The 12,373-nt window shown below is 38.9% G+C and overlaps 1 protein-coding gene across 50 annotated transcripts in view; it reads right to left on the bottom strand.

Annotated features, from left to right (window-relative positions):
- Window positions 1-12,373, bottom strand: part of CLASP2 (cytoplasmic linker associated protein 2) — a 221,943-nt gene that overhangs the window by 20,995 nt on the left and 188,575 nt on the right. For all 50 annotated transcript variants that reach the window (XM_063602234.1, XM_055109628.2, XM_034956067.4 and 47 more), the window contains one exon: window positions 631-824. In XM_063602234.1, coding sequence (XP_063458304.1) covers window positions 631-824 — 194 coding nt within the window. The remainder of the gene's footprint in view (window positions 1-630; window positions 825-12,373) is intronic.

The raw sequence follows: 12,373 nt of genomic DNA on the forward strand, positions 1-12,373 counted from the left end.
AATCAAGAACTACATTCAGACTATAAAAAGAAGTTTTGGAGCTGGGCACGGGGGCTCATGCCAGTAATCCCAGCTCTTTGGAAGGCTGAGGTGGGTGGATCACTTGAGGTCAGGAGTTCAAGACCAGCCTGGCCAACATGGTGAAACCCCATCTCTACCAAAAACACAAAATTAGCCGGGGGTGGTGGCACGTGCTTATAATCCCAGCTACTCAGGAGGCTGAGGCAGGAGAATCACTGGAGCCTGGGAGATGGAGGTTGCAGTGAGCTGAGATCACACCACTGCATTCCAGCCTGGGCTTGAGAATGAGTGAGATTATTCCTCAAAATAAATAAATAAATAAATAAATAAAAGTTGCTCCTGAACAACTAATCTAAATATGTAAAACAAGTAACATGTACTTTTCTATAAGAATTCAGCCTGCGACCTTTCATTTTTCCTGTTAATTGTTCAAAATTGTTGAGCTACTTGGTTTAGAAGAAAAAGTACTTCACAGTGAAAAGTTCATGCAGAAAGAAGCAGCAGAAGAGATTCATTCTCCCAATTGCTAAATCCGTGTAGCATCAGATTAACAGGCAATGTAAAAGAGACAGGAAGGAAAGGCTACTGTTTACATATTTTGCCATTTACCTCTTTATCTCCAAGCGTTTCAAGCAATAAAAGCAATATTGTTTTGAAGTGTTCATCCCAAACACTAAAAGATTCTTCCTGTGTCAGTTTCATAAGTTCATAGAGGGCAATTTTTCTTTCTTCTACGCGCTCATTATGGTTAGACAGCTCCTTCAACAACTCTGCAACTAGGTCAGAATGATCTAGGGAAAGATCTGTCAAAAGGACATGGTATTAGTTCTGTAACTTTACAGGGTGACTCTCACAAGTATGGGGATAACAACTTTATATGATGAAACACAGATATAACCATCATGTTTGCTGTAAAAAAGACAAAGAAAAAAGACATTAAGTAACCTTCTTTTCAATTTTGTCATTCCCAAAACACTGGTGCTATCTTAAAACTTTGTATAATAAAAATACACAAAAGTGAGACCAGTATAATGAACGCTTATATTCCCATCACCCAGATTTAACAGTTTTTAAGATTTTACCATTCTTACGTCATCTTTGTCCCCCCTTCCCTTTTATCTGAAGTATTTCTAGCAAATCCCATATATGTCATTTCCTCTTTATATACTTCAGTATGTATTTCTATGGTTTCATGCCAGGAGGCTTAAGTGGCTTTTAGTGATGATAAAAACAACCACTGGATTTAGGTAGTGACAATCTAATCTCACCATTGTAAACTTCTCCATAAATCATTCCCCTTTTTTTTCTGAGACAGGGTTTCACTTTGTCGCCAAGGCTGGAGTGTAGTGGTGTGATCATGGCTCACTGCAGTCTCCACCTCCCAGGCTCAATTGATCCTCCCAACTTAAGCCTCCTGAGTAGGTGGGACTACAGGTGTGTACCTACACACCCAGCCAATTTTTGTGGAGACGGGGTTTCGCCATGTTGTCCAGGCCAGTCTGGAACTCCTGGGCTCAAGTGATTTACTGGCCTCCCAAAGTGTTGGGATTATAGGCATGAGCCACCATGCCCAGACTATCAATCTTTTAACCAAAGGTTTCAGTCACTGATTGTTGTTGAATCAGTTATTTTAATATGAGTTAAAAATGGTGATTATCTAATCATACCACTCCTTCCATGGGGTAGAATTCTTCTGTAGAGAATAACTTTATCAACTAGACCTATTCTGATTATCCTGAAATACAGTTTTATAGAAAAGGCAGAACAGATTCTTAATATAGTTCTCTTTAAATTTTAGCATCAAGAATTGGGCCCAGTGGTTACCAAGGAGTTTTGATTTGTTTTTGCCTTCTTTTTAAAAGCATAATTACAAACTCATGGATTTTATAACCATGAAAAGTCACTCACTGCTTATTTTTAAACAACTTATCAGACAGTGCTTTAAATCATTTTTGTAGGAATAACAGTTAAATCTAAGAATCCACATTTGAATGTAACAAAATACCAGAGTTCCTCTTAAATTTTTTTATGATCAAATACACTATAAATTCAGACCTTGAGGGATTTCAGCAGGTAGTGCCCTGGGCTTGGGCCATAGACTAATTTCCTTCCCATCTCTCTGGAATGAAACAACCACAGAGCACGCTGCAGACCAATATAACACTATTGCTGGTTTTAACAAGAACTATTGCCAGCAGGATGAATGTGTCTCTATAAACCCCACAAAAAATCACTCCCGGAAAGTTATAACTTATCAGACTTTCAAAGATGTTAAAGGATCATTCTAAGAGTGTCTTTTATTTCAGCTGGATGAATGGGATTCACAAGAAAATGCTTTTCACGGTAGTCAGTTATCTTTTCCATGAAAGTAAGCTTTGTAATTACTCTAGCAGATAATTAGAAATGACCTGACATATAATGATCTGGACAGATGACTGGCAGAAAAATAATTTCTTCCAGAGAAAGCACAGATTGTTACAAAACTGAATTATCTATATGAATGAGATAATCCAAAGTTGCTGAATTTTTCCTCTTCTGACAGAGAGCAGCACCATGGTCAAGTGAAAAGAACATAGGCTTTGTAGTCTCATTAAATCTCTGCTTCTTATACTCTGTGATTGGAGCAGTTTCCTAATTATTGCCAAGGTGCAGTTTTATTATCAGTAAAATGGGAAAATAGCATCTGCCTCCTAGGGTCATGGTGAGGACTTGGGCCTAGAATACAGTAAGATCATTAATATTAATTTTCCTGTGTCCTTCTGACAAATACTGACACAATTACAATTCTGATAATATTTTTGTGGCAGTGCTCAAGAAGTACAAAATAGTCTTTCAGGTTGGCAAACTTTTATATGAATCTTTCCTGAATAACTGCACTATCCTCACTAGAAGTAATATTCTAGAATATTATAGTTCCTAGTAAACTTTACAAAGGTTATCAGTGGCTTTTTTTGGACTTGTTAACTTTGATAAATGTGTGTGCCCGATTGTAATGTGGGCAGAAACACTGGGTGAGAGACATAATCAATAGGTATCAGATATTGAAATAATTTCTATAAAAGTTATAGAAATTCTGACTTGAATAATTATCTTTTGCTAAATTTTAGATTTTAAAAACAAAAAAGGAGGAGAAAGTGCATGGGGGAAGAGAATAAAAGAAAAATCAGAACAGAAATAGAGAACAATTTAAAAAAGAATAATGTTAACAACGTTCATAATAAAATAATGTCAAACAGGGTCTTGCTCATCTCAACATTAAAAATGAAAATAGATAATAAATGAAAACAACTGCCATACAAAGCATGGGACTACTACTGCTTTAGTTTTTTTTCTTTTTTCTTTTCTTTGTACTACAGTAGTTTAACTGAGGGCTTATCCATCTTCAAAGAATGTTTACTCAACATAAAATGGCTGCCTATGTTTCAGAAGTAAATCACACATTAGACTATGATGAAGTAGTGTTCCCAAGCTCAAAAATACTATACCCAATTTAGATTTCAGTTATAGTTTCCAAAAATGTCTTCCTTTACCAAATATAAAATATGTGATCCTTAGTAAAGGAGAAGAGAATTACAGAACAAGGGAGTGATCCTGATAAACTGTCATAATTTTGGCTTTATGATATTTTTGATATGTTCTCTCTCTCTTTTCTTTTTTTCTGAGACAGAGTCTTGCTCTGTCACCCAGGCTGGAGTGCACTGGCGTGATCTTGGCTCGCAGCAACCTCCACCTCCAAGGTTCAAGCCATTCTCGTGCCTTAGCCTCCCAAGTAGCTGGAATTACAGGCACCTGCTACCACGCCCAGCTAATTTTTGTTAGAGATGGGGTTTCATCATATTGGCCAGGCTAGTCTCGAACTCCTGACCTCGGGTGATCTGCCTGCCTCGGCCTCCCAAAGTGTTGGGATTACAGGCGTGAGGCACTGCAGCTGGCTGATATATTGTCTCTTGACATGAGAAGTTGGTAAAAGTAATCAAAGAAATGCAAAGGATAATTTTTAAAAAGTTATCAAAATTATAAATGACCAGGCATTAGTACACAGATTCCCAAACAAACTATAAGGAGGGTATCCACTGGTGAATGTATCAGCTTTCAGCCCAGACAGGTAGGAAGGCTGTCCACATAGAGTGGTAATCAGGTGTAAGCTGTTGGAGCCAAAGTGGAATAAGAAGGGCATTCATGGTTTTGAGTGAGGATGGAATGGCAAAGCCCAGCAGGATGAGGAGTAGATCTGTGCAAGTAAGGAGGTAGTAGCAGAGATAGCAGAAAAACTGGTAGCGTACAGAGGACTGATCAAATTGGTAAACATATTAAAGATAACGAAAGCTAGGTTTCTGTCAGAAAAGTGGGTTATCAATCTGGAAATTAGAATTTCCTTGGTGCCAGAATGGAACTACTGGTGTAAAAACATGGTTTTTGATAGATATGGAAACAGAGATGTAAATCTCTACACACACACACACACACACACACACACACACACACACACACACACACACAATCCCTAGCTCTGCCCACTGAGAGGTCTGGGGAGCAGTGACATATCACTAACAGTAAGTACATCTAGAGTCCAGATCTTAGCCTTTAAAATCATCTTCCCTTAATAGGAACAATGGATCCCTGGAGAAATGATTGATTCCAGGACTGAAGCACAGGGATAGTACAACAGTACCAGAATGCAAGGATGGGGACATGTTAGAAGAACAACAAAAGCCGGCTTGAATGGAATCCTGTTGGTCAAATCAAGGGCAATTTGAGCTTCAAAATAAATAAATAATGATTGTTATAATGGGAAACTATGAGTCCCTACTGTTACAAAAATGTATGTCAATTTTCTCAAATAAATTTTCTAGAATAGAAAATAAAAAATTTCCTAAATAAATGAATTCAAGTTTAATGATGAAAAGAATATGTAACCTGTTTAAAAATATTAGTATCTCCTGATAAAACACTTAATTACAAAAAGAAAAAGTAATTTCACAGTAAAGAAGTCTGGTAAGCCCCACCATAATCAAGAGATCAAAGTTAACATCACCAGTGATGGAGCACAGTGAAACCATGTGTTACTAGATACGGTGCAATGAAAAGAATGCACCATCACTTCTGCAATACTGATGCAAAGAATGTATAACCTGATTCTAATCATGAGAAAACATCAGACAAAACTACATTCAGAGAAATGCTACAAAATAACTTCAAAAGTGTCATGGTCATGAGAGCTAAGGAAAGACTGAACACTGGAGGAGAACACTGATGGAGACATGATGATTAAATGCAATGTGTGGTTCTGAAATGGATCCTTTAGCTGTAAGATATTATTGAGAGATTCTGGGAAGATGGTAGATTAGGAAGCACCAGGACTCTGTCTCCTCAACCAGACAACAGAATCTGTCTGATGTAACTATTTTGGAACTCTAGTCTATGGAAGGCTTAGAACTTCTAGGGAAAGTCTTGGATGGTAAAGTGTGGTTAATTTCTATCAATTTCAGCTCTCAGTACAGTAGCAACTACCCATTCCCCCCCACACCAGCCCCAGCCCCTTGACAGGCAGCTGTGCACATGTTGCTGGAGCAGCTTGCACACAGCTTGTGGGAATCAGGGCATGAAAAAAGAACCTTATCCTGCGGATACTGAGGACCTGTGCACTGTTGACTGCTGCTTTTTTTTTTCTTCCAAAGACCCTTTCCAAGTCCTAGTCACAGTTGCTTCTGATAACAGAGGTACAGACAAAGAGGCTGGCAGCCATTATTGTTGCACCTTTCCTCACTATTGCAAGCCCTTCCCCCTCTAGCTAAAGTGACTTTCAGGGGCTTAAAGGTCCTGCCCCTCCTTTTTCATTTTTCTCTTTTTCCTTTTTGGGAGCCAGACATTAAAGACCAGCATATTCAAAAACAACTGCATACACATGGAGAGTTAGAAAGTGACAATGGATGCTCAGAAAAAGGTACAGGCTCAGAAAGGATCTGAGAAGACTTTAAGTTTATACCTCAGGCTGAGGCTGATCTTTGGCATAGAGAAAGCCTGCAACAATCAGAACCAGAATCAACAAGCAAAAATAACAAAAGCCACCAATCTCTGGGGTATTGAGAGAATCTGATTTCCAATGTAACCACATTATTAAGATTCAAATATCCAGTTTTCAACAAAAAAATCACAAGGCATATGAAGAACCAGGATAATACAGCATACTCAGAGAAAAAATAAATAATCAGAAACTGCCCTTGAAAAAGATCTGATGGCAGATCTACTAGACAAAGATTTTAAAATACCTGTCTTAAAGATGCTCTAAGAAGTTAAGATGTGTATAAATTCATGAAAATAATGTATGAACAAAATGGAAATATCAGTAAAGAGATAGAAAACCTAAAAAGAAACCAAAAAGAAATTCTGGAATTAAGAAGTATGGTAACTGAAATAAAAAATTCAATAGTGGCCGGGCGCAGTGGCTCACGCCTGTAATCCTAGCACTTTGGGAGGCTGAGGCGGGCGGATCACAAGGTCAGGAGATCGAGACCATCCTGGCTAACACGGTGAAACCCCGTCTCTACTAAAAACACACACACACAAAATTAGCCAGGTGTGGTGGTGGGCGCTTGTAGTCCCAGCTGCTGGGGAGGCTGAGACAGAAGAATGGCACAAACCCAGGAGGCGGAGCTTGCAGTGAGCTGAGATCGTGCCACTGCACTCCAGCCTGGGAGCCAGAGAGAGACTCCATCTCAAAAACAAAAAACAAATAAACAAAAAAATTCACTAGTGTAATTACTTAATAAGCGTATTTGAGCAGGCAAAAGAATTAGTGAGCAGAGCCTGAGGGATATGTGAGACATCATCAAGTGAACAAATCTACTCATTGTGGGAGTATCAGAAGAGAACAGAAAGACAGAAAAAATATTTGAAAAAATTATGGCTGAAAACCTCCAAAATTTGATGAAAGACATGAACATAAACATATAAGAAGCTCAATGAATTCCATGTAAAATGAACTCAAAGAGAGCCACATCAAGACACATGATAATCAAACTTTCAAAAGGCAAAGACAGAATCTTGCAAGCAGCAACAGATAAGTGACCAGTGACATAAAAAGGATCCTCAGTAAGATTATCAGCAGATTTCTCATTAGAAACGTTAGAGGTCAGAAGGTAGTAGGCTGATATATTCAAAGTGCTAAAAGAAAAAAACTGTTAACCAAGAATCCTACATCTGTCAAAACTGTCCTTCAAAAGCGAGGGAGAAATTAAAAGTACTCTAGACAGTAACTTGAAACCATATGAAGAAATACAGATCTCAATAAACGTAAATATATACATTGGCAATTATAAAAACTACTATTACTGTAATAACAGACTGTAACTCCACTTTTTGTTTTCTACATAATCTAAGAGACTAATATAGTAAAAGACAGTTTATATTTCTGGAGACAATTGTATAAAGACGTAATTTTATAATGCCAACAACTGAAAAGGGTGGGGTCAGAGCTGGAAAAGCACAGAGTTTTTGTATGTTATTGAAATTAAACTGGCATACATTTAAAGTAGCATTATAAATTTAGGATATTAAATGTAACCCCCACGGAAACAACCAAGAAAATAGCTATAAAATATACACTAAAGGAAATAAAAAATTTAAACATTTCACTACAAAACAACTAAACACAAAAGAAAGTAATGTAAAAAGTGACAGGCTATAAGGCATACAGAAAACAAATAGTAACATGACAGAAGTAAGTCCTTTCTTATCAGTAATTACTTTAAATGTAAACGAATTAAATCACCCAGTCAAAAGACAGAGATTAGCAGAATGGATGAAAAAGGACAGAAAGATATTCTATCCTTTTGCAAATAGTAATTACTATTTGCCTGGTATATCAATAGTAATAGTAATAGGTATATCAATAAGTAATAGAGAGCGGGGTGGCTATACTAATGTCAGACAAAATAGGCTGGGTGTGTTGGTGCACGCCTGGAATACTAGCACTTTGTGAGGCCAAAGGAGGCAGATCACTTATCACTTAAGCTCAGGAGTTTAAGACCAGACCAGGCAACACAGTGAAACCCCATCTCTACTAAAAATACATACAATTAGCCAGGCGTGGTGGCATGTGCCTATAATCCCAGCTACTAGGGAGGCTGAGGTGGGAGAATCCACCTGAGCCCACAAGTTGAGGCTGCAGTAAGCCATGATTGAGTCACTGCATTCCAGCCTGGGCAATGAAAGTGAGACCCTGTCTTAGGATAAAAAAAAGAAAAATAATAATAATCAGACAAAATAGACCTTAAGTGAAAAACAGGTTACAAAAGATAAAGGAGGAGGACATTATATATTAAAAAGATTCAATATGCATCAAGAATAAATAACAACTATAAACATGTATGCAGCTAATGACAGACCATCAAAATATATGAAGCAAAAACTGACAGAATTGAAGGGAAAAATAGTTTTACAATAATAGTTGGACTCTCATTATTGGATTCTCACTCTCAATAATGGATAGAACAAAGAGACAGAAGTAAGAAAACAGAGGACTTAATACAATAAAACAACTACATCCAACAGACATATATGGTGTACACAGGACATTTTCCAATATAGGTTATATGTTGGGACACAAAGTAAGTTTCAACAGATTTTAAAATATGGATATAAAACATAGTATCTTCTCCCACCACATGATGAAGTTACAAATCAGTAACAGAAGTAAAACTGGAAAATTCACAAGTTTGAGGAAATTAAACAACACACTCTTAATGGATCAAAGAAATTAGAGAAACTAGAATATAGAGAGACAACTGAATAAAAACAACTACATACCAAAACTTATGGAACACAGTGAAAACAGTGCTAAGGGGGAAATTTATAGCTATAAATGTGTTAACTTAAAAATGAGAAAGGATAAAGGGGCAAGATGGCTGACCAGAAGTAGCTAGTGTACATGGCTCTCACAGAGAGGAAGGGAAGGGGTGAGTAAACACACCTTCAACTCAAACATCCAGGTGCTCACAATGGGACTAATCAAGGAAACAACTTGACCCACAGAGAACAAAGAAAAGTAAGACAGGACAGCAGCCCACTAGAGAGCAACACCGAGCCAGGGGAACCTCCCCTGCCTAGGAAAGCGGTGAGTGAATATGTGACTCCAGGGACCATGCTTCTCCCACAGATCTCTGCAACCCTCAGGTCAGGAGATCTCCCTGTGAACCCACTCCACTAGCCTTCAGTCTGTCAGAACTATGTGGAGTCTTGGCAGAGGAGCCACTCAGGCATGCATGGAAACCCTGGAGCCTCAGATACTCGGGCTTTCAGGCAAAGGTAGCTACAGCTCCGGCAAAGTGGGAGGTTAGACCCCCGTACATAGCCTTAGGAAAGAGGCTGAATCTAGGGGGCTGAGCAGTGACAGCCTGCGGCCCCACTTCCACAGCACCTCACAAGATAAGACCCACTGGCTTGGAATTCCAGACAGCCACTGTTAACGGCACTGCACCTCCCTAGGAAGGAGCTCCTGGCGGGAGGGGCAGGCTGCCATCTTTGCTGTTTGGGTGACTTGGCTGATCCAGTCTTCCGGCTTTATAGAGTTTGATCTGACCAGGGGGCGGAAGGGATTCCTCCAGCATAGCTGCTCTACCAAAGCGTGGGCAGGCTGCTGCTGCTGCTGCTTCTTCTTTTTTTTTTTTTTTAATTTATAGCTGGGATTACAGGTGTGCACCACCATGCCCGGCTAATTTTTGTATTTTTAGTAAAGATGGGTTTTTACCATGTTGGCCAGGCTGGTCTTGAACTCCTGGTGTCAAGTGATCTGCCCTGCCTTGACCTCCCAAAGTGCTCAGATGTCATAATACACAGAGACTCAAAATAAAGGTATGGAGGAAAATCTACCAAGCAAATGTAAAACAAAAAATCAGAGGTTGCAATCCTAACTTCAGACAGAAGAGATTTCGAACCAACAAAGATCAAAAAAGACAAAGTAGGACATTATATAATGGAAAAGGGTTCAATTCAACAAGGAGACCTAAGTATCCTAAATATATATGCACGCAACACAGGAGCACACAGATTCATAAAGCAAGTTCTTAGAGATCTACAAAGAGACATAGATTCCCACACAGTAACAGCAGGAGACTTCAACACTCCACTGATAGTATTAGACAGATCATCAAGGCAGAAAATTAACAAAGATATTCAGGACTAAACTCAACATTGGACCAAATGGATCTGACAGACCTTTATAGAACTCTCCACCCCAAACCAACAGAATATACATTCTTCTCATCATCACATGGCACATACTCTAAAATTGCCCACATAATTGGATATAAAACAATCCTCAAGAAATGTAAAAGAACCAAAATCACACCAGACACAAGCTTGGACCACAGCACAATAAAAATAGAAGTCAAGACTATGAAAATTGCTCAAAAACATGCAATTATATGGAATTAAACAACACGCCCCTGAATTACTTTTGGGTAAATAATGAAATTAAGGCAGAAATCAAGAAGTTCTCTGAAAACAATGAGAACAAAGATACAAGACATTAGAATCTTTGAGATACAGCTATGGCAGTGTTAAGAGGTAAATTCATAGCACTAAATGCCAACATCAAAAAGTTAGATCTCAAAATAACAACCTAACTTCATAACTGAAAGAATTAGAGAAGGAAGAACAAATTAACCCCAATGTTAGCAGAAGACAAGAAATAAAAATCAGAGCTGAAATGAAAGAAATTGAGACACAAAACATCTTTCAAAAGATCAATGGATTCAGGAGTTGTTTTTGAAAAAATTAATAAAATAGATAGGCCACTAGCTAGACTAACAAAGAAGGAGAGAAGATCCAAATAAACACAATTAGAAATGATGAAGGGAATGTTACTACTGACTGCACAGGAATAAAAACCATCAGAAACTACTACGAACACCTCTATGCATATAAACTAGAAAACCTAGAAGAGACAGATAAATTCCTGGACACATACACCCTCCCAAAACTGATGCAGGAAGAAACTGATTCCCTGAACAGACTAATAACAAGCTCCAAAATTGAATCAGTAAAAAATAGCCTACCAATAATAATAATAAAGCATGGGATCCAATGAATTCACAGCTGAATTCTACCAGATGTACAAATAAAAGCTGGTACCATTCCTACAGAAACGATTCCAAAAAAGTGAGGAGGAAAGACTCCTTCACAACTCATTTTGAGGCCAGCATCACAGAATGATACCAAAACCTGGCAGAGTCTGGGTACTGTGGCTCACACCTGTAATCCCAGCACTTTGGGAGGCTGAGGCAGGCAGATCACCTGAGGTCAGGAGCTTGAGACCAGCCTGGCCAACATAGTTAAAACCCATCTTTACTAAAAACACAAAAAATTAGCCAGACGTGGTGGCATGCACCTGTAATCCCAGCTATTCAGGAGGCTGAGGCAGGAGAATTACTTGAACCCAGGAGGTGGAGGTTGCAGAGAGCCGAGATCATGCTGCTGCCCCCCAGCCTGGGTGACAGAGTGAGACTGTCTCAAAACAAAACAAAAAAAACACAACAACAAAAAAGAAAACTTCAGGCCAGTATCCTTGATGAACATCAATGCAAAATCCTCAAGAAAATACTGGCAAACCGAATCCAGCAGGACATCAAAAAGCTAATCCACCATGATCATGTAGGCCTCATCCCTAGATGCAACGCTGGCTCAACATTCACAAATCAATGAATGTGATTCATCACATATACAGAACTAAAGACAAAAACCACATGATTATTTCAATAGACACAAAAAAAGACTTGACAAAATTCAACACTGCTTCATGCTAAAAACTCTCAATAAGCTAGGTATTGAAGGAACATATCTCAAAATAATAAGAGCCATATATGACAAACCCACAGCAGCCAACATTATTCAAAATAGGCAAAAGCTGGAAGCAGTCCCCTTGAAAACTGGCACAAGACAAGGATGCCCTCTCTCAACACTTCTATTAAACATAGTTTTGGAAGTCCTAGCCAGAGCAATCAGGCAAGAGAAAGAAATAAAGGGCTTCCAGGTCAGGCATGGTGGCTCACATCTGTAATCCCAGCATTTTGGGATGCCGAGATGGGTGGCTCACTTGAGGTCAGGAATTTGAGACCAGCCTGGCCAACATGGTGAAACCCCATCTCTACTAAAAATACAAAAATCAGCCTGGAGTGGTGGTGTGTGCCTGTAGTCCCAGCTACTTGGGAGGTTGAGGCAGGAGAATTGCTTGAACCCAGGAGGCAGAGGTTGCTGTGAGCCAAGATTGCGCCACAGCACGCCAGCCTGGGTGACAGAGCAAGACTGCATCTCGAAAGAAAGAAAGAAAGAAAGAAAGAAAGAAAGAAAGAAA

The sequence above is a fragment of the Pan paniscus genome, chromosome 2 (assembly GCF_029289425.2).
Source record: "Pan paniscus chromosome 2, NHGRI_mPanPan1-v2.0_pri, whole genome shotgun sequence".
NCBI lineage: Eukaryota > Metazoa > Chordata > Mammalia > Primates > Hominidae > Pan > Pan paniscus.